Source organism: Sycon ciliatum, chromosome 5 (genome assembly GCF_964019385.1).
Source record: "Sycon ciliatum chromosome 5, ocSycCili1.1, whole genome shotgun sequence".
Classification (NCBI taxonomy): Eukaryota; Metazoa; Porifera; class Calcarea; order Leucosolenida; family Sycettidae; genus Sycon; species Sycon ciliatum.
In genome coordinates, this window is record NC_088647.1 from 20311555 (window position 1) to 20332940 (window position 21386).

Consider the following 21386-nt stretch of genomic DNA (forward strand, 5'->3'; position numbering starts at 1 on the left):
CAAAGACCATAGTCTATAGTGCACTGATTATGAGTTCACCGTTCCGACCTGCGCATTTTTAGACAGTCCCGCGTGTCTCCGCGCAGTTCGCAGCTCCAGACGCTCGTTTTTAGAAAACGCCATCCAGAAATAGAGAAGTATTGCGAACATAGTAACTAAGTAAGTTCCAAGGAAAGTAACATACCTAGATTCGGACAGCAGTATCACGTCGTATGTATCACGTCGTATGTATCACGTCGTATGTATCACGTCGTATGTATCACGTCGTATGTATCACGTCGTATTCATCATGTCGTCGACTCCAGCAGCAGAGTGTTACGACTCAGCTGCCCAGTATCTGCGTTGCATGGGGGAAAGGCGAGGTTGTTAGCATGTCGTTTTAACATTTGAAACAAATATAAGCTCTCATCATGCTCATGGCGGATGGCTTGTAGGCTTTTTGTGTGTTTGTACTCACTTTGTAGGCATCATCTGCGCATGTACATGTATGTACATGTAGTTATGACCACGAAAAGACTTCGACGCCTGCCTAGGCTATAGTATTTAAATTTCGAGCTTGCCAACAATTATCACGAGAACTCGGCAAGTTCCTCTTTCACTAGTAGTAGTCGCAAGCGACAGTTTGGTGCCTGGACTCAGGAGATCTCTCGTTTATGTCGCACATACTAGTATCTGATGCGATTCACAACACTCAACAGGAGAGTAATTGAAACACCACCTACATTGTAGTACATGTACATGACTTTGTACAATACCTGCAGTTTCCTTAAAGTTCCTCTTTGTGTTATGCCGAGTTTTTCTCGTACTGTAGTTTGTCATGTGCAGACATGCAATCAGTCATTCAGTATATCACCAGTATTGTGTAAACTCTAGTTGGACAATCAAGTACTTGTCAGGAAGTTGGTGTCTGGCGCTACACATTATTTTGTCACAGCAGTTCTTGAGTGATGCGGAATGCAGCATGGTTACTGTTAGAATTGCTTCAGCCTAAATGAAAAAATATCATTGTCAATACATCATCACCACCTCATAAATCAACATTGCACTGTGAAGTAACGTGAGTTTGGAGAGGCTTTCGTCTGCAAAGCCACTGCGCTGGAACCGTGATAAACCCTGGCAGCTGCGCTGGCATGGTCCGATGAAAGGTCCGGAAATGAATAACCCCACTTTCGCGTGCACCGCACTACACGCGTACGCGTGGCTAGCTAGCTGTTTTGTGTTATGCTTGACAATCTGCAGCTTATCGTCGAGCTTGTACCTGTCATGCATGCTGACTCTAGACACCCCCCACGCGCACGCAAGCATGCAGCCCGCGAGCAGAGACTCGCCACCAAATGAATGAGGGGTTTCCCCAGTCATGCTGCTCGAGTGTTGCTGAAAAACTGATCTGCGCCTAGCGCCTGGCTTGTGCCGTGTGGTCATCGTGGTTGTAAGATCGGAGTAAAAAGGAACGACACGGAAGCTATCGACAGGTAGGCACAGTTTTACGCAGGAAAACTGACGTCTTCTCGGTCCATTCCGTGGCAGTAGCAGAATCAGCTAGTCCGTGAATGCCTGGTGTGCATACTGCAGTGCTCAGGCGCTGCTCGGCTTTCCTTCTCTGTTATCTCTCCGGAAAGCCAACGCGTCTGGAGAAATCCTCAGGGGCCGTAGGCATTTCACTATTTTAGTTACAGCATTTCGATATTCGCCGTCCGAACCAGTACGCCGCTGAAACTACATTCATCCCTCTAATCTTCATAATTTGTTTGCTGCTGTGGAGAATGGCATGTCTGTCTTGAAGAGGAAATATTTGTCGCAAAGGGAAGAGATTTGCTGGCTTGAACTGGACTGGAGAGAACGGAAGAGTGCCTGACGACCGGCGATGAAGGGCAGTCGAATCCCAGCGTTTGTGGCCGCTATTAGTATTGGCGCAGCGGTGCTCTCCTTAGTCCATGGATGTCATGGTACGCCTTTCTGCCAGTCACTGAACACTAAACTGCAGACTGCGTCGACAGGCTACCCTTGCCCATCTCCAGGTATGGTGCCACTGTTGTTGTTGGGTTGTTGTTTGGGACTGGCATGAAAAAATGAATTACCTGCGAGCGTAGAGGTCGCCGCGGCTGATTCAATCCTCATGCGCGGTCGCACATCTGACTGCGAAACCCCCCATGCCGCCATGGCACATCTCACCAGATCAACGCATCAGTCATCATGGTCATTTTCACTCAGTAGAGAAGAATCGAGCTCTACTCCCGGTACCGGCTAGAGGCGTGGGTTCCCACCGCTGTAATCATGGTGATGCTGTATGGTAATTTCTTGCCAGTGTCTCACTCCTAGCCCTAGGCCAGGCTGCACGTAAGACGAAGTCAGTGCAGTGCAGCCATGCGGGGCCGAAATATAAAAACAAACGTCCAAAATCCTATAATCGTCGTTCTTACATTCTACTCGTGTATGTCTATAAAATTGCTTATAACTAAATTAGTCTTCCATGTGACTGTATTTTAAAAAAACATCCAAAGAACTGAATTTTATTGGTTTTCAGTGGTTGCAGTTATTGTCAGTGCCTTACATGCAGTAACTGCTTTTGCCATGAACCGCAAACTCACTGTAGGATGCTGCTTGGAACAACGCAGCATGTTGGGCTTTCGTCCCCAACTCACTGTCGGTGTTCTGAACGTGCCCATTCGCCACACGTCCACCGTGCCCTCACGCCCGCGTTTCCCCTCCACTGCGCCGCTGTAATCATCCGTATGCGCGCACAGTGTGTGCCAGTGTCTGCTTCAGAGCCGGGTCAGCCGGGTCAGCGACCCGGTTGGGGGGGGGGGGGGGAGTACTTGTACCCGTTTGGAAAAGGAACACCGGGTCAGTTGGGACCCGGTTGGGAATATATATACAGTATACATCAGGGAGTCCTAAAAACATTTCAACTCCCTGATTAGATGTACACGCAGTAGCCGCACTTGAACGGACCCGGCTCTGACCCGTTTTCAAGGGTTGTGCCAGGTACAAGTACACGTGTGCCCGGTTGGTTTGAAATCCTGGAGCAGACGCCGTGTACACGTACAAGCAAATGGCGGAGGATTCCCACATGGAGATGATTCTGACGTTGAACATTTGTCCGCGTAAAAGAAAAGTTAATGCAAACTATTCCACTACCCACTGTCCGAGGCATGAAAAGAACTGTTGAGTTAAATCAAAAGGCCATGAAGATGTTGCTTCAGGGCAGTTGTACTTCTTGAAGAGAAAAAAAATGTGCGTGAAGGTCCAATGGCAGCTCAGTTCCTTGTAACGTCGCTCGAAGAGAATCGTTGAAAACCATCTCATGACACTGTTGCTGGATGTACACATGTAGCAGATAACATTCTGGCTTTGGTACTGTGAGCAGGAGGAGCGAGTTGCACAAGTTCCTGGAACTGGCAGAAACCATCAGCAGCCTTGTAAAGCTCTCACAGTACCAAAGATATATCTATGTGATGTCGCACTGCACCTGCACTCACTGTGACATCCAATGTTGGTGTGTGCCACATAGTAATTGTCTACTTGAACGATTACTGCTCAGAGCTTCTTGAGAAAAGCAATCACCGGTTGTATTGAGTCGCGGCATGTCCAGATGGAGCACTTACTTTTGTGTCACGGAATTTCTCCGGTTTTCAAAAATTATTAGTGCATGGTGCATAAAATAGGGTTGGTGTGGGGGGAATAGTAGGAGAAGGATTATTCAAAAGTATTATACAATCGTATCTCTCTTATCCTGACCAGGAAGTGACGGGCACTTCGGTCTACCGAGCACCCTGTGTGTGAGTTTTAGTGGAAATATTACTACTCGTTTGCCAATTTTTGTGAATATACATGAAGTCATATTCCTGATAACTGGCCCTTCGCCATTGAAACGTACTCGTGATTCTGAGTTGCTGACATTTCGAAGTTATGCGCAGTGCCCGGTCCCGGGCAACCAGAACAAGAGAGTTATGAATGGAAGTAGTTTGTTACGGCGCATATCTGAGGCATGCTCGGTGATCGGTGCTGTTTTTTGGCGCATGGCAATGCATCAAACAGGGGGATTGCCTTTCCTCCCAATCAGTGTACGAACTGCAGCCTATGGCAGATTCGATGGACACGTATATGTATTTCCTGATTAATGTCTATTATAATGAAGAAAGGTAAAGGACAAAATGTTACGAGTTATGACAAACTGTCCACCAACGTAACCAGATCTTATACAGTCAGTAAATGCGACAAAATGGCACAAAACTGACATATTGGCTCACCATCCGAGTTCAAATTTGCACACCTAATGTCCATTATAATTATTATATTATTATGATAATACTATCAGTATGTGCTTGTTTGCGTAGACATCAGAACGGCCTGTAGCTGTATCAAAGGGCATGCAAATCATGCATGCAAGCCAACCAAAAGTGCTTGCATAATTTCTAGTGCCTGAAGGCTGTATAGATTTGCTAAATATTTTGCCAGTACCCGTCTCCCTACTGGTACTGACATAGCTTAGCATGGCTGTGATACGATGCACGAGTTATGTATGTCTCCAGTCAGGCTTTCGTCAATTATGGTTCTTGATGCGTTTGTTGATGTGTCTGTTGATGTGTTTGTTCAATCAGGGAACATCGTAGTGATGAAGGCCGGTCCTGTTCCCGAGCCGCCGATGATCTCGCTGGATACCAATCTCTCGGACCTCACCCTGTGTCACTGCGCCGATGACTCCGGCAAGGCGCTACACTGCCAGTATCGCTGGGCACCGGCACACGACACAACTCCGGCGGACGGCGAACAGCCGTCGGTCACCGTCCAGTGGTGGAAAAATGGCCGACAGCTGGCCAGCGCCAATGCCACCGCGCTCTATCCGGCCGAATGCACGGAGAGTGCGCAGAGCAGCAGCCGCAGCAGCAGCAGCTGTGTCGATGACGCCGCCGGCTTCTATCAATGCAGACTGCTGGTCCGCCAGGGGACGCGCTCCGGTGTAATCTACAGCAACACGGCACACGTCACCACAGTCGGTAGGTGTCTTGGTACTCTTCAGCAGCATGCATGTACAGTGAAACCTGTCTAAGACGACCGCTCATGGGACATTCAAAAGGTGGTCTCTGCTACCAGGTGGTCTCCTTATCCAGGGTCATTTGACTGGAAATAGCATCCCTCGGTCCTGGTAGCAATGGTCTTCTGGAACAGGTGGTTGCCTTATCCGAGTGGTCGCCTTGACAGATTTTACTGTAGTTGACAGTGTGCACTGCCATACTTTTCAGAGTACACGCCGCACTTGAAACAGTCATCATTAATTCAACCAAAAAAAAACTCGATGCGCCATATACTCCGATGATCAAACTAACGGTGATAAAATAGGGCAGATGTCTGTATTCCGTGACAGAGAATGCGGGGGGCGCGGCCTATACTCGGGAAAATACGGTAGTTGTATTAATGTTGAACGGTCGCTGCTGTGATCATAGCTTAGCGGTACTGTAGGACCAGATATTTAACGTCGATTAAAGTTAACAATCTCCGGATTTTTTCAGGTTAGCGAGGTGAAATTCTAACGAATTCTGTCTGAAAACGGCAAATGACTGCACAGGTGCATATCGTTTTGCACATAACGACTTCAAAATGTTGAAGATTCTTTCAAATTCGTTAACTCGTTAGAATTAAAAGTTGGTTAACATTCCTTGTCTAACAGTAGTTTGTCACTGGCCATAAGCGAGGATGCCTGGTTTGATTCCTGGTGGTGACAGTCAGCTCTTTCTCCAGACTTTTCTTCCCCGTTTTCAACTCCCTCGGGCTTGCGAATGCTGTGTTAATGCATACACTTCTCTAGTATCCTGGTAGATCCCCGCGACTTGACTCCCAAATTGTACTGAACATGCCTGAGATGACTTCCCGATCCTTTCTGCTGCCCGTGCATGTCGTCATAGGGCAAGAAGACAAGATGTCGTGGCGTTGAATTTTCATTCTTAAAATTCTCCGTGCTCGTTTTGTGTAATACAGATACTCCCAATACCGTGTCAGCTGCCGTACAATCATCACCTTCATCGTGTGATTCCACCACTGCCAGCGTGCAATGTCGTATTACCGACTCTGCCGGGGAGGTTGTACCGATGGCGCAGCTACGGGGCATGGCTCTCACCTGGAAGCTCCGCAACAAGCAGCTGTGGGGACTGCAGTCGCCGTCTGTACAGTCAACGCTTGGCGTGATGACGCACTACAGCGTGTCACGAAAGACGATCGGCAATGTGACGGTCGAAGCGTCACCTGACGGCGTGCTGCTCTTCTCCGGCCCTGCGCTGCATGAGCTAAGCGACACAGCCTGCACTTGTCAGCTGGGCGATAGCACTACCAAGCTAGTCATTCTGAATTTCACTGCGACAGGTAAGTAGAGGATCTGTGATCCTGACAGTTCACAACCTCATCCTCTATGCTACATGCCATGTATCAACGTGCATAATGCTGGGTGCTCAATGACCGGTAAACCTTCTCAAGCCCATGTTTGAAGTTTGTGTGGACATGCTGTTCTGCACAATAACATTTCCTGCTTGTCAGATGTTTTTAAGCACCAGGTTAACATGTTGTGCTGCTCGGAAATATTTATATAGCCCATCGCCCAAGGGACACTGATCTGCTTTAAATTATGCATAAGTTGAACATAAAACAATGGGAGAAGAGGATGAGTGGTGTCCATGGTCTCCCTTCCCGTTCTTTTTCTTGTGTTGTGTTTGACTTCAGAACACTTGGAGCCGGCGTGTACACACCAATCTCCGCCGTCGTTTGCAGAGTCCCTGCCGGGTACTAGTCTGGCCGTCAACGTAGGAACTACTGCGGTGCTGCGCTGCTCGGCGCATGGCTTCAATCGGGTAATGTGGTATGTAGGTGAGACTCTGGTGCAGCGAAGTCTTGCCCAGGACATCTCCGGCGTGACAGCGTACCTTCATCCCGACAACACGCTCCAGCTGCTACCCCGCCGGCCCGACAGCGCCGGAACCAACGTGTCCTGCACCATTGTGAACACGCTGGGAATGCCGCTGGGCAAGATTTCCACGGCTACCGTCGTAGCACACGGTGAGACTTGTGTTTCCTGTGGAAAAGTCTGGGATGGTATCTTGATCATGACCCGTACTAAAAAACATTTCATGGTTCGCATCAGACTCGGCTAGAGGCTGAGTTTTCCGCATCCGTAGGAACGCCACCACCCTTCAAGGATCAAGGCGCAGATGCAGCTCCTAAAGCTGTACTAAGGCAGATATTAAAAGAAAAAGAAGAAGAAAAACCAAACTGTGCCAGTGTTCCCTGATTCACATCGAATCCACATGCGTGATCAATGTTCATTGTCGGATTTGATATACAAAGCCTTCCCCACACTGGTAGTTCATGCCAACCTACTGCGCATTAGTGCTCCGTCAGGAACAACGTGACGCATTTTCTCTATTCCCGTCTATCCCTGTTCCATTTATAAGTAGCGGGTAGCAACACCTTTGCTATAAGTTAGCTAGCAGATCACGCCTTGGACAGAATGTGCTCATACTGTGATTAAAACCAATGTCCACTGTAAGACAACTTTTTTTGCCCTTCTCTGTTAGTATGCAAATAAGCGACGTGGAGACTATAATTTAATGATTAAATTACTCTCTGTCAGTGTAAAAAAATAACGGACAGGCAAGCCTGCAAATAACAATCCTCGACCAGGTATGAGAAAGGTGCTGGTATTCCCGGGGTTGGAAGTATGCAGTCGAATAGTTACTAGGTCTGAAGATATTGTTGTTGTTCGGAAGCTGGTGTTATCCCCAAGGTAGTTATTCATGAGTTTGATGGTATGTTAGTCTTAGATTTCTCGGCAGATAGGCAGCTGCGGCCAACCACCCTTCAGTTTGTGTGCTCTTGCCACTGTTGCCTATGTGCACCAGCGTATGTGGAACGATAAGTAAATAGTGCGCCTGTACGTTGGATGATGTCACCTGTACGTTGGATGATGTCACCTGTACGTTGGATGATGTCACCTACAGTCCATTCATTGGAAACTCGCATCCTAACCTTTTGGTATCTCCCGCACATAGTTGTAGAGACTGAGAAAACAACAGTGCATTCTGCATTGTATGACCCGTGCAATTACTCCTTGCCACATTCAAGGCCAGAAAAGTCCAAGAACAGGGAAATTGAAATTCAGTCAGGTTTTACAAAATTGGGACAAGTATGCCATGGCAAAATGTATGGAGAAGCGGATCCTAAACCCAGATTTTGAGATTTCTAGTGGGTTTTCTTTATCCTCAATTCGTCCGAGATCGGACTTTCAAAAGCCAGCAGGACTGTTTCCGATGAATCGACTGTAGTCCAGCGCACTCTTACTGACCGGTGTCTTTCTTTTCTATTCTCCGTTAGCTCCACCATGGCTCACATCACCTGCACCACATCTTGACAAAGTTTCGCTCGCCACGTACGCGGAGCTCATCTGTCCGATTGACGTTGACCGCTCGTCGCCACCGGTCGCGATCACGTGGTACGAGTTCGGTGCCAACGGGACTGCACGTTCCCTGGACGGCTCGACGCTGACTGTCGTGAAGCCCGGCCTCTATCAATGCGTGGGGCGAAACAAGCTTGGCTCGCGGCAGCACATCTTTCTAGTGCAGGCCAAAGGTATGGAGAAAAAGCATTGCAAATATCATGGTTCTTTGCTCACATGACGGAGAAACACAAAAAAATAATGATCACAATATGCGAAGAATAACTACTGTGCAAAATTTAAACTCGGATAATGAGCCAGTAATAAATGTAAAAAAGAGAAGAAACACATGAGAACGAGTTATGCAGCAACTATCCACGAGTTTTGTGCCATAGTATCGCACTTTCTGACCGTTTATCATCTTGTTACAGTCGTGGATAGTTGCTGCATAACTCGTTCTCATGTGTTTCTTCTCTTTTTTACATTTATTACTGGCTCATCCGAGTTTAAATTTTTACTGTAAGTCTACAAATATTTGCCGCAAATTTATTTTTGGCTACTTCGACCTGATCATATTTGGCCGAAAATTTCTTGCAGCCGAAATTTTGTTTTGCAAGGTACAGTGTGACAGTGTATACAGGCAGCAGCAGTACAGGCCGAAAATGTGTTGTAGCCGAAATGTGTTTTAGCCCTGGGAGGCCGAAAATTTGAATCTGGGGCCGAAATTTGTCGACCTACAGTAGTTGCATGTGGCGGATTAAGGGCGGGTCATGCTGCATTTCCTTGTGTGCAGTATAGCCTTGAGGATGTATTGCTCGGGCTGTGCAGAGCCGAGCTGTTGTATTTATGTTAGTCGGGAGGCCAGGTTTGGCTACCGACGGTGTGTCCCGTTTTTTGGATCTTTGATCACTTTGCTGGTGGGCCTGATCCATTCGCCTCCCACCGCTTTAGGAGGTGCATTTGAGCCTTGATCCTTGCAGGGTGGTGGCGTTTCTGCTCTGCACATGTGGAAAACTCAGTGTAACCGATAGGGACCGGCGGATTCTGCTCGAAAAGCAGTGACATTGGCAGAACCATACAAACCTTATGGTGGGCAATTCCTCGAATTCTGCTCCATTTCTTTATCCACATACCAAACATGCATGAAACTTACCAGAAAAAGTACCGAATTCTGCCAGTTTTTCTGACGGCATAATCTGCCGGTGCCTAGTAACTGAGCCTCGCGCGAACTGTGAACTGTTTTGATAATAGTGAGGTTCTGCCTCACGGGAAAACATACCAAAGTACGTATGGAAACCTTGCCGCGGTACGGGATCAAGTTTCATACGGATTTGTTCATACCGTTTTCCGTGTGAAGCGCGCTTCACACGGACTAGTCTCCGTGTGAAAACTGAGCGGACAGGGTACATGTGGCGCGGCGGGGAGTTCGAGCATGCTACGCAGAGCAGAAGCGATGCAACGCACGAAAAATCCGTGTCAAACTTCACTGCAGTTGACACGGAGTTTGTTACGTATGTAACCCGTATACTCTCAGCACTCAAAGCACATACTTGTAGTTACGTAAGTTGTTATCATTCGTTCATTGTCTCACAAGGAGAAGAAGAAGACCAAGGCAGCGCGAGTATGCGCACAGCTATCCATGCATTCCTATGGTGTACTATCAAGTTTATGTGTGTACAAATTACGTCCATGCTACACGTAGTTCTGTGTAGCAGTACCTCTCTAGTGTGTGCCCTGGGTGTTTGAATACGGTGTGTTGTGCTGGTTGTTTTCCTCAGATCAGTCCCGCCGTGTTTTGGTGAGCGGCGAGACCAAAGACGGCACAGTGCTAGTTTTCCAGCCCGGATTCAACTTCTCCATTCGCATTGCACCGTTGAAGAAGCCGTGTTTCGAGTGTTCACCCTCGGATCATGTAGTGATATCCAACAGCACCGGAACGAAAATGTGCGTGTGCGGCTGTACCACGGACACGTGTTCCGTTGAAGGCAACGCGCACACTCTCGGGCTGCGCGGCATGCTAGGCCAGGGTACCCAGTGCCGCGCCAGCCTTGCAGTAGCACTGAACTCCATCTATGTCTGTCTCACGGAATGGAATCTGCCATCTATCCGGCTGACCTTTCCAGGTACGGGAACCTGGTTTTGTATTGTGTTGCCTTTCTGGCTCTAACTCGAGCTCCGATCATAAATTTTAATTTTAAAGAGTCTAGCGAGGTGATGGGACAGGAAATTACGAGTGCGACTAACAACAAACAACCCTGGGTATAACCACTCGCGAGTAACCGTCGACACAATTTTCAGAGCTGGTGAACAGTTGACTGCAAACGTTCGAACACACGAGTACTGACGAGTGGCGTATGGCGACAATTTTTACATGCACGATCGAGATTCGTTACTCACAAGGTTGTTTGCACTTGCGCGTGGGCAAACTGCTCAAACGTGTACACACCAATGTTAGATTTCACACCTGCCTACCGGGTAACGAACTTGGCCTACAGTGAAAGCGTCCGCATTAAAAAACACTGATAAGACCAACTTTCCCTTCTGAAGAACCAATATCCATAACTCTTACTGGATAGAGCAATATGTATTCGCTCGGTATAAAATATGGATAAGACAAACTCCCGCTATTGCAAATAAATGCCATCGGTACCCTTGGTGTTTGTTCTAAAGACGTTTGCCTGCCATTTCTGCTTTGAAATGTTTTCGCGTAGAGTGCGTGTTAGCACCCAACGCTCTGAGTGCCACTCGCAGCGGTGGGAACATCGCCGTCTCCATTGCCATTCCGTCGCAGAGCTGCGCGGCCGGCCTGGGCCTGGTCAGCGTGCTTGTGCGGGTTTGGCAGTGCAAGTACGCCAACTGCACCGTTCTGTACCCACCAGTGGTAAGATTATTCTTTTTTTCTTCTTTTTTTTAAAGATTAGGAAAGTAGACTACGGCATTTCCCCGATTTTAAGTCACATTCCATTTTTAGATCTGAGCCAAAAGGTTTCAATACATTCACATAAGTAATAGGTCACACTCGATTATAAGTTGCACCCCCTCCTTTGCCCTCCGCACCTTGACCGCCATGGAGGTATATCCGATTATAAAGCCAGTCTCAGTCATAAAGCCATGGGCTTCAAAAATGAAATGACATTTGAAGTGTGTTTTGTAAAAATAAAGTAATAAGTACTATACTAATAGACTTACAGCCCAGCAGGAAGGGTGAACAAGTAGATTTAGATTGAATTTCTGTGTGGACTTTGACTTTTATGGCATGGCGTAGTGGGTGAGTCATTTTGTATCTAAAAAAGCTATGAAAGCGGCGGTGTTTCGAATAGAAGGCCATGGCTTTTAACGGCACTGACACACGGTACATCCGGGGAATACAGTATATACATGTATAATATATTCCGGAGCATAAGTCGCACCCAGATGTTTTTGCCTTTAAATACATACATCCACCCTGTATGTCACCGTTCATTGACCAGCGCAGTATAAGCCGCATTGAACTATTTTTCGGTGAAGAAGACTGAGGAGGATGGTTTATTTTTGGAGAACAGAGTAGTTTCGCCTCCTTGTCATGTGACAGCGTTTGTGTAGAAAGTGATCATGGCATGTGGACAGTGGAACCAACATGGCCGACATCATGTGACCCACAGAGGCAGGAGTTGACTGTAATTGGAACCAACATGGCTGTCCCGTTTGATATCATGTGACTGATATGAAACCACTCTATAAGAATGGTCCTGCCAAGAACCGTTTTTTTTTTCAACGTACATGCACATCAGTGATATGGATACTACTGTATAAGCAGAAATATTCGTCTGGAATTTAATTTCGTCTTTTTCGTCCAAGGAGCTTTGGGACTAAATTAAATACCGGACTAATGTCGATTTGTCCAGCTTTTTAATACACTCTTGTGATCCATGGACGAAATTTTCAACCTGACGAACTCCCTTTTTTTTGGAGTTGGACGAAATTGTTGACCGACGAAATTTTCTGCTTGTACAGTAGTGACCGTTGACATGATCCACTCTCGTTTGTTCAACTAGTGTGTTTGGTTGTCTTGTCTTGTCGTACAGGACTTCACTGTCGCAACGCTGTCCGACGCCAGGGTTCATGAGCTGACCGTGTCCGCAGCAAGCATCTCAATGCTATTGAGCGCCGCGTCCTTGTCTGACCAGAACATGTACCTGCTGAATGCAATGGTCTACACACTCAAAGGAGTTTCAAGCCTGAAAACAACACTCATGCCACAGAGACCATGTAAGAGAGAAGAAAATCAGTGTCTGTTCAGTCCTGGATCTCACTGCCTTGTAGATGAATATGTACGGTGTGGTGTGCATATGCAAACGAAGAGTTCTTCAAAATGTTCAGCAATGAAGGATTCCCCTGCTACTTTCCAAGATTGTGCCAAGTACCAGCAACTCCGATTGTCAACGGTTGAAATGCAGGGATCCTCCACTTGTCTAAAATAACCAGACATGTGTGTGTGTGTGTGTGTGTGTGTGTGTGTGTGTGTGTGTGTGTGTGTGTGTATCTGTGTGTGTATGTGTGTGTGTGTGGTCGATTCTTCAGCCTTGCAAGCTGTTGAATGGTGCAATCCCAGCACAAGTTGCTATGACTTCTGCTGTAGCATCGCTATCATCGCCTCTGGCGATTGGCGTCAAAAGGAGAAAAAGTGTATGTGTGTGTGTGTGTGTGTGTGCGTGTGTGCGCGTGTGTGTATCTGTGTGTTTATCTGTGTGTACAAGACTCAAAAAGGAGAGTCCGCAGATTTGAGGTTTGCACCCTGTTTTCATGGATCCGGTGATGATAAGCTGACATAGCTAATCAAAGTGCTCTCTGTTTCATGAAGTAGCAGTTGTTTTTGTGTGCATGTGTATGAAGCCTCTTGTACAGTAAATCACTAAGAATGCAATTATGTGACTATGCTATGTCAGATCCACATGACCCGGTGAAGGATGTAAAAGCCAGCCGCATCACCACAAACTCCGCTCTATTAACTTGGACGGTATGTGCATTCGGATAGCGTTGCCATGTGCAGTGTTTGTCAGAAGGGTCTTGGAGTATCCTTCCTGCCCGGCATACTTGGACAATGTGTAGCTGTTGCGTTAGCAGTGCAGTGCAGAACTAGTCCTGTGTGGCACGGTCGGGACAGTTCTTGCCGGGTTAATGGCTTTTGAGTTTTGACCCAAGCCTAAATTGCCATGAAAATTATGCTGTCTTCAACCATCATGTTTGTAATATTATGTACGTATGGGAAATGCACTGACGAAATGCTGTGAACAATGTTATTATTACAAGACTATTCCAGAAAGATTACGGCGTAACCAGCTCCAAAGCTGCTAACAATCAATGTATTGGACTTTTCTCGGTTTTCATCACCCTCGTCGGATCGGACTAATCAAGGTGGATAACTGAAAAGGTGTAACGCCTAAAAGAAGTGCATGCTCTGCGACTTTATTTGTTGAAGGAATGCATGAATTGGGTTAGCACGTGTAGACTTTGGAGTGCATGATTTATGTTAGCACTTGTAGACTTTAACTCCGGTTTAATTCCTGTTTTGTGTGTTATACATGTAGATGCCGGCAAGTAGCAGTTGGCGAGGCTGGGGGATAGCCAACGTCAGCGTGGTTGTTCGCCTTACCTACGGTGCGCTGAGCAAGACGTGGTGTGCCGACGGCTGGAACACCGCCAGCCTGTCGTCTCTGCTGCCCGACAGCAAGTACCTGTTCCAGCTGGTCCTGGTCTCCAGCACCATCTGCCAGGGAGCAACACGCTTCGATGAAATCTACTGGCAGTCTGCTAGCAAGCAATCACTGCGTATGTGTTTTAATTAAAACTGAATATTCTTGAAGGTTGAAACAGTGAAAACAGCTGCCGTATTTTCCAGAGTACATGCCGCACTGGAGTATCCCCTGACCGGAGTACAAGCCACATCCCCATTTTTTTGCCACGAAATACAGACATCTACCCTAGTTAGCACTGTTAATTTGATCACCGTAGTATGAGCCGCACCCCCTTTTCGGGTGAATTTTGAGCGTTCAAAGTGCGACCTCTACTCTGGAGAATACGGTAGCTGTCCGGAGATAGCCGAGTAGATCTATTGATATGGACACGCGGCGGGCTATCTGAATCTGATTTTAATATTTGAAACTAGGATGTTGAGCCAATAATAAATGTAGAAAGGAAAAGGACATATGGATGCGAGTTAAGTTGCTGCACTTTCTCACTGTATATTGTATCTGGTTAGAGTGGTGGAGAGTTGCTCATTCCTGTTCTAGATCATAATCATAGTACGCCTCGTAGGCAACTGCACGGAAAATAAGGCGGCATCTGATTATCCGAATGACAAGCATATCTCAACCGTGGGCTGGAACCAAAAATAACCGTGTGATCCCATGCATATAGAACGCTAATTTGTACAACACTGTGTACGTTCATTCTCACCGTTATGTATTATTAGATACATTGCCTGTTCCTAGCGACACGAGCACGATGACCAGTGAATCAACATGGACAAGGACACCAAGTGGCACCAGTCCACCTAGCACTCAGGCAGCTAGCAGCAGTTTTGGTGAGCAGCTAAGCATACAGATTCGACCCACTGACCATTTAACTCTCGCTTTCACTCCCATAATTTCTCTTCTCTACCTCTCACTTTCTCTTTCTTTCTTTCTTTCTTTCTTTCTCTGTCTCTCAGTCTCTGTCTATGTCTGTCTATCTGTCTGTCTTTCTGAGTATGTCTCCGTCTGAGTGTGTGTGTGTGTGTCTCTCTCTCTCTCTCTTTTGCTGCCCCCCCCCCTCCCCCCCCCCCTCTCTCACGAAATGGGACCCGCATGAAATCGGGCCATGAGAATGCACTAGCCACTGCTTTGCGCTACAGCTTTTCGGGCTGCATGAAGATCTGCTATACTCATATTCCCTGGTTTCACTTGCCTTTGCTATAGATGTTGCTGGACTTTTCACTATGCAGAGCACAACGGACAAAAGATCATTTACCTCCCCTCCCCCCCCCCCCCCACACACACACACGCCCGCTCTTCCACAGGCTGTGTTCGGCAAGCACTATTGACCACCTGGAAAGTCCCTTCCCTGTTGCTAGTCAGACCCTGCAGTGCTTGTAAGTTGGGTTGCATCACACATGGGACATGCTTCCTCACCTCATAATAGGAGGATAGGGTGTGCATGGCTCAGCGTTGGAAATCGTAATGAATGGCAGTTCTGTATGTGTGTGTGTGTGTGTGTGTGTGTGTGTGTGTGTGTGTGTGTGTGTGTGTGTGTGTGTGTGTGTGTATGTGTCTGTGTGTGTGTCTGTGTGTATCTGTGTCTATTTGTGCGGTGTGTGTACGTTGTCACAGAGTTCACATACATATTGGCTTCAGGAGCTGGCTGCTTTGTCCTGGGCTTATCTCTTTGCCTGATTACATACTGTGTCAGGAGAAGGTGAGTTGACATGGCCGACGGGTATGTTCTGTGCATGCCTCCATTCTGCAGGCACCTGACAGAGTTTTTAGAGTCCTAACTATGTTGACCTGAAGTACTTGTATCAGGTGTGTCAGTTCTGTGTAGGGAAAGTCCCTGGGCAACCGGGGGTGAGCAGGACTGATATTCAGATTTAAAAGCTTCGGAATTTAGTATGCATGGGATGGGTGTTTGCTTCCCACACCGGAGCACGCCGCGGTTTTTCTGCCGACTTGACTGACTCACGACTGCCATCCAGGGCACACGAGAAGTCCATCGAACCGTCGACTCGGCTCAGTCGGCGGGAAGGGTCGAGCTAGGGTGTGGGGCGCAAACGCCTTTTCTACGTAGTCATCGCCAAAGCCACTACCCCTATATCGTAATTCAGTATGAAATAAAACATTTGGAGAAATTGCTCAAATTTACGGGGCATTAATTTAAGAGAATTTTGTCTACAGTCGACCGTGTGTTTTTAGCGTCCTGATGATTTGGGATGCTTTGTGTCACATGCACTCCTGCACGTGCACCCAAACACACACACACACACTCTCTCTCTCTCCCCATCTCTCACGCACACACACACACACACACACACACACACACACACACACACACACACATGTGCACTCGCTTCCATGCACATTGTTCACACACACACACGCGCGCGTGCAGGTGCCGAGCTAGGAAGTATGGCAGCTACAGCACAGTATCCAGCAGCGAGCGACCAGACTCTGAGCCGAGAGCGGAGATGTGCCTGCACCAGCGTCCTGACGGCCTTGGCGTTCATTACGGCGAGCGACTGCCCACGTCGGGGAGCGGAGAGAGACGGCGACAACACACGTACACACGTCCGTTTGGATCGCGCTCACCGGACTCCACGGAACTGGACGTCATCATCCGACCGGGAACCGAGTCCTTCTCACCGTCACCGGACCTCATCGAGACAGCGGCCAGCAGCGACGGTGGAAAGATCGTCTGCTTCCCCGACAAAGCCAGCAGTGCGGGCAACCCATCGTCATCCCTGGAGTGCTCATCGCTAGATGAGGCGCCCGATCAACAGTATTCCAGCGAGGGCAAGTACAGCCAATCCACTGATGGGCAAGGTAAGGGCCGCAACGACAAAGTAGAAATTACAACACATACAAGTACTGTACCGTCTTCTGGTGCAGAGGAAACTTGACTCATTGCGAGTGAGGATTGTCCTGAAATGTACACGGTTTTATTTACAGTCAGCTTCGCTAATAACGACTGCGGATATAACGACAATTCGCGAATAACGACAGAATTTCCATGCCCAGAGCAAAGTCTCATCCAATTGTAATACATATAATGAGACTTCGGGTACCACGACACTTCGCGAATAAGGACACTTTTCTGATGCCCCGCCGAGTGTCGTTATACGCGAAGTTGACTGTATTTCACGGAACAAATGCAATTCAGCAAAGTGTTATCAATACTAGGGCAAGATGTATGGAAAGGCAGGTTCATAACCCAAATTGTTCAATTCAAACTGGGGTTTAAGCTTGAGTTCAGCCAAAATCTGGCTTTCGAAAGCCAGCAGCACTGGACTTCTCAACATGACTAGACTATAGCATTCTACGCCGATAAGCAGTGCTGCCTAATGAAATCCGATTGTGTTAGTCTAGTTTGCACCCCCCCCCCCCCCCCCCCCCAATTCACCTCCTAGTGCTCACATGACTGGGGCTGCTGTAGAGCACCCAGCCCAGGCCCAGTACTTCACTTATGCGGTCGGATTTCATTGAGCAGCACTGTGCACTGTACACTGTGCACTGTGCACAGTGCACAGTGTACAGTACACAGTGTACTGTGCACACAGTGCACTGTGCACAGTGCACTGTGTGCACAGTGCACTGTGCACACAGTGCACTGTGTACTGTGCACACAGTGCACTGTGCACAGTGCACTGTGTACTGTGTACTGTGCACTGTGCACTGTGCCTGAACTCAGGCACTGTTTGATGATACCCACTGGCTACTGCTAGTATAGAAAAAAGAAACAAAAAAGAGAGAGAAAAAATCCCTTGCCTATTTGCCACCCACTCCTTTTGGCCACTATATGGCGAGAAATTGATACTCGAGTATTCATGGTGGAACTCTGCTCATGATTATCTATGGTCGAACCCTAGCAATGAGCGTATATCTGCTTTGCTTGTCCCTAGGTACATGCGTTGGGTTCATCTCACAAACACAGAGTACTCTAGACAGAAGTTCATCTGACACGTACTCGCGGCGCTTGCCAGATGGAAAGCGGATGCAGCCACTGGCAAAACCGCTGAACCTATCACAGCCACCGCAGAAGCAGCAGCAGCCGCGGCAACTTGCTGATCAGCGGCGCGAAACTTACGAGGATATACGGGCGTCACTCGACAAGCAGGGCTCATCTTGCGTAGTTGCTATTGAAATGTCCAGTGTGGAGCAGCAATCACCGAGCAAAGGATCAGCAGCTTGCAATACATACGAGCAAAGACAGCCAGCAGAAGCGCCGACTCACTTGATCACGGTGGGCCCAACGCGTCCCAGCGTCCCACAGCAATCACGACCGGTCATCGCGCGAGCAAGCGACGAGGAACGGCTGGACGGCTGCGACGCCCCGCTGATTTCTCTACGCTCCCCTTCCGATTCTTCTGCGGGCCGTGCGGTGCCTGCTTCGGGCAATGCACTGTACTCAATAGTCCAGCAGCCAGTGAACACAGCTCAGAGCGTAGCAGTGCAACGCCCACTTCAGTCAACACGCACAAGCAGTAGCAGTAGCAGCAATTCCACAGCAAATGGCTACAGAACTGTAGATATAGCCGAGCATCAGAGCCTGCAAGCACAGCAGCGACGAAAACAACAGCAGCAGCAACAGAAACAGCAGCAGCAACAGCGGCAGCAACAACGGCAGCAGCAACAGCAACAACAGCAGCAGCAGCAGCAGCAACAACAACAACAACAACAACAACAACAACAACAACAACAACAACAACAACAACAACAACAACAACAACAACCACAACAGCAGCAGCAGCAGCAGCAGCAGCAGCAACAACAACAACAACAACACATGCCCACCGGACAACGCAGTGGCGTGCCTGATGAATTCCCTGCTGGCAAGCCATCTCAGCCAACATTGAGTCTGTGTAACTACAAGGACTTGCCGTCACTGCAGCACAGCTCTGCAAACATTGCCCTATCGCCTGTCAACTCTCAAGATACTGACCAGCTGCTCCCGGCCGAGGACCTCCTTGCGAGCATACTGGGTGAACCTCGACAGCAGGACTCCCCATCCTCTAGCTCCGACACGGCCAAACTGCAACCCACATTGCCGGTAGTCGGAAACATGACATCGCGACTCGTTGAAAACATCCTGGAAGAACCAAAGCATCAGACAAGAAAAATTACCCCACCATTGCTAAATCCTAGTGCCGATTTTGCAGTGCTGCCGTTGTTAACTTCACAGAGGGATTCACCGATATTAGTACAACGGCCAGTGCCGTCGAAAGACGAGATTGTCGGAAGTGTCCTCGACTCCATTGAGCAGCCGCGAGAGACATCATTTACGCTGGACATCCCGTCATTGCTGCAACAGCCTGTACCCAGCAAAGTTGCAGACCGCCTCGCTGCTGAATGCGACAGAGCTCCCTTGCTGGCAAACTCCTTTGACCTAGACCTGTCGTCATTGTCGCAGCAGGCTGCTCCCGAAGTAGCAAACTCCGGGCCCACTGAATGCACCAGTGTTCCCCAAGTGCCCACCTCCTTCGCCCATGATGTTTCGTCTGTACTAGAGCCGGTACCTCCAGTAGTGGCAAACCATGTATCCCCTGATGTTGGCAGAGGTCCACAGGTGGCGAGCTCCTGTACTTTCGATGTTTCGTCATTACTGGAGCAAGTTGCTCCGAAAGTATCGGACCCTTTGCCGTCCGATGCCGACAAAGCTCCACGAGTGGCAAGTGCATTTACTCATGACGTGTCGTCATTATTGGAGCAGGTTGCTCCGAAAGTATCGGACCCTTTGCCGTCCGATTTCGACAGAGCTCCACGAGTGGCGAGCACATTTGCTCATGACGTGTCGTCATTATTGAAGCCGGTTGCTCCGAAAATAACGGACAGCTTGGCCCCTGATAGCGACAGAGCTCCGCAGGTGGCCAGCTCCTTCGCTTTTGACGTGTCGTCATTATTGGAACAGGTTGCTCCGGAAGTAGCGGACCCTGTGCCCATTGATGTTGACGCAGCTCCACTGGAGGTTGCTGGCAAGCTGCAGACAGCTGGTCACACGCCGGCTACTCTGCCAGTGCTCCTCGCACAGGAGAAGCCACCAGCTACCGATGAGGCGCTGGCTCCAGCGGCAATAGATGTGCACGTGGTGGGAAAGGACAACACCGTCTTTGACCTGCGCTTGCTTGGCGGGTACAGTCCCGGCTCGGAGGACAGCCTGGACGAGGAATCCTGATTGCTGGTCGTGATGGATTCCATGACAACCTTGCCTTATGTAGTGCTAGTAGCCGTGTACAATGATCTGACTGTCTATTCGGTCTGTATCAAGACTGGCTTAGAGTGGTATGTTTTGAGTGCACTGTTCTATACTAAAACGACTTGTCTGGCAAGTTGTCCCCAATTCAAGTCATTAACTGTTTTATTCTCTGGTTCACAATGTTGCCATGGTTACGAGTGCTAGTGTGATATTCAGAACGCATTCAGAAGTTGATGCGTGACTTTTTAAACCCATTCCTTGATTTCCTTTGCTTTACAAGCAAATATTTCTTGAGAGCCGTGTTTTAATTTTTTTAAATATTTTTTAACTAGCATTAAATTAAGTGCCCCAACAGTGGGCTTAACACATCTCTGTATGATATGATATTTGAGATTTGAGATTGCAAGCTACAAGTAGGACGGCCTGCTGGCATTGTCAGAGGTGGAAGGTTGGTGTAAGTTATTGACATGTACTCCTAACCGATTTCTATCACTTGGAAGAGCAACCGTGTCAGTCGGATGCAATGTCATGTGGCAGAGATGTTGGCCTGCTGGCGTTCAGCACTTGCTGGCAGATTTCTAGCACGTCGCTTCCAGTCGTCTAGTATTTGAGAGTGCAGAGCACCGTGCATAAGTTGACACCCGTGTTGTTGTATCACGGTATTTGTGTATGTGTGTGTACGTGATAGGTATGTGTTGTTGGTGCATGCGGGAAAGTCTGTCGCTGTCTGTAGTTTGTAATGTCCGGTTAAGTTTCTGTTGTCTCTTTGCAGTAGTCCTACATGTAGCTAGCTCGTCTGATTGTGGTGATGACATGGGCTAGCTGGGTGCAGCAAGGTTTGGCCTGTTGCCATGGCCACCGTTTACTTCACACTGTATACCATAGATCATGGTTTTGTTTGTTTGAAGTTTTATTTTACATCGCAAACCAAACAGGCATTGATGGTCATGCACACCTGTGGCTAGTTTAGATCAACCAATGATACCACCATCCACCGGGTGCCACTCTGCCGTATTCCCATACACTCCATCTCAACGCGTGTATCGTA

The 21386-nt window shown here is 48.2% G+C and overlaps 1 protein-coding gene across 1 annotated transcript; it reads left to right on the forward strand.

Moving 5' to 3' along the window:
* The first annotated feature begins 1457 nt into the window (after nt 1-1457).
* On the forward strand, nt 1458-20976 carry LOC135817972 (uncharacterized). The gene is made up of 14 exons (XM_065331270.1): nt 1458-2018; nt 4602-4997; nt 5977-6357; nt 6712-7044; nt 8359-8613; nt 10198-10542; nt 11131-11300; nt 12484-12667; nt 13345-13415; nt 13987-14227; nt 14871-14981; nt 15766-15850; nt 16541-16971; nt 18048-20976. Exons 1-14 carry the CDS (start codon nt 1865-1867, stop codon nt 20315-20317), a joined length of 5427 nt encoding a protein of 1808 aa, XP_065187342.1. The 5' UTR covers nt 1458-1864; the 3' UTR covers nt 20318-20976.
* Nucleotides 20977-21386: the final 410 nt, after the last annotated feature.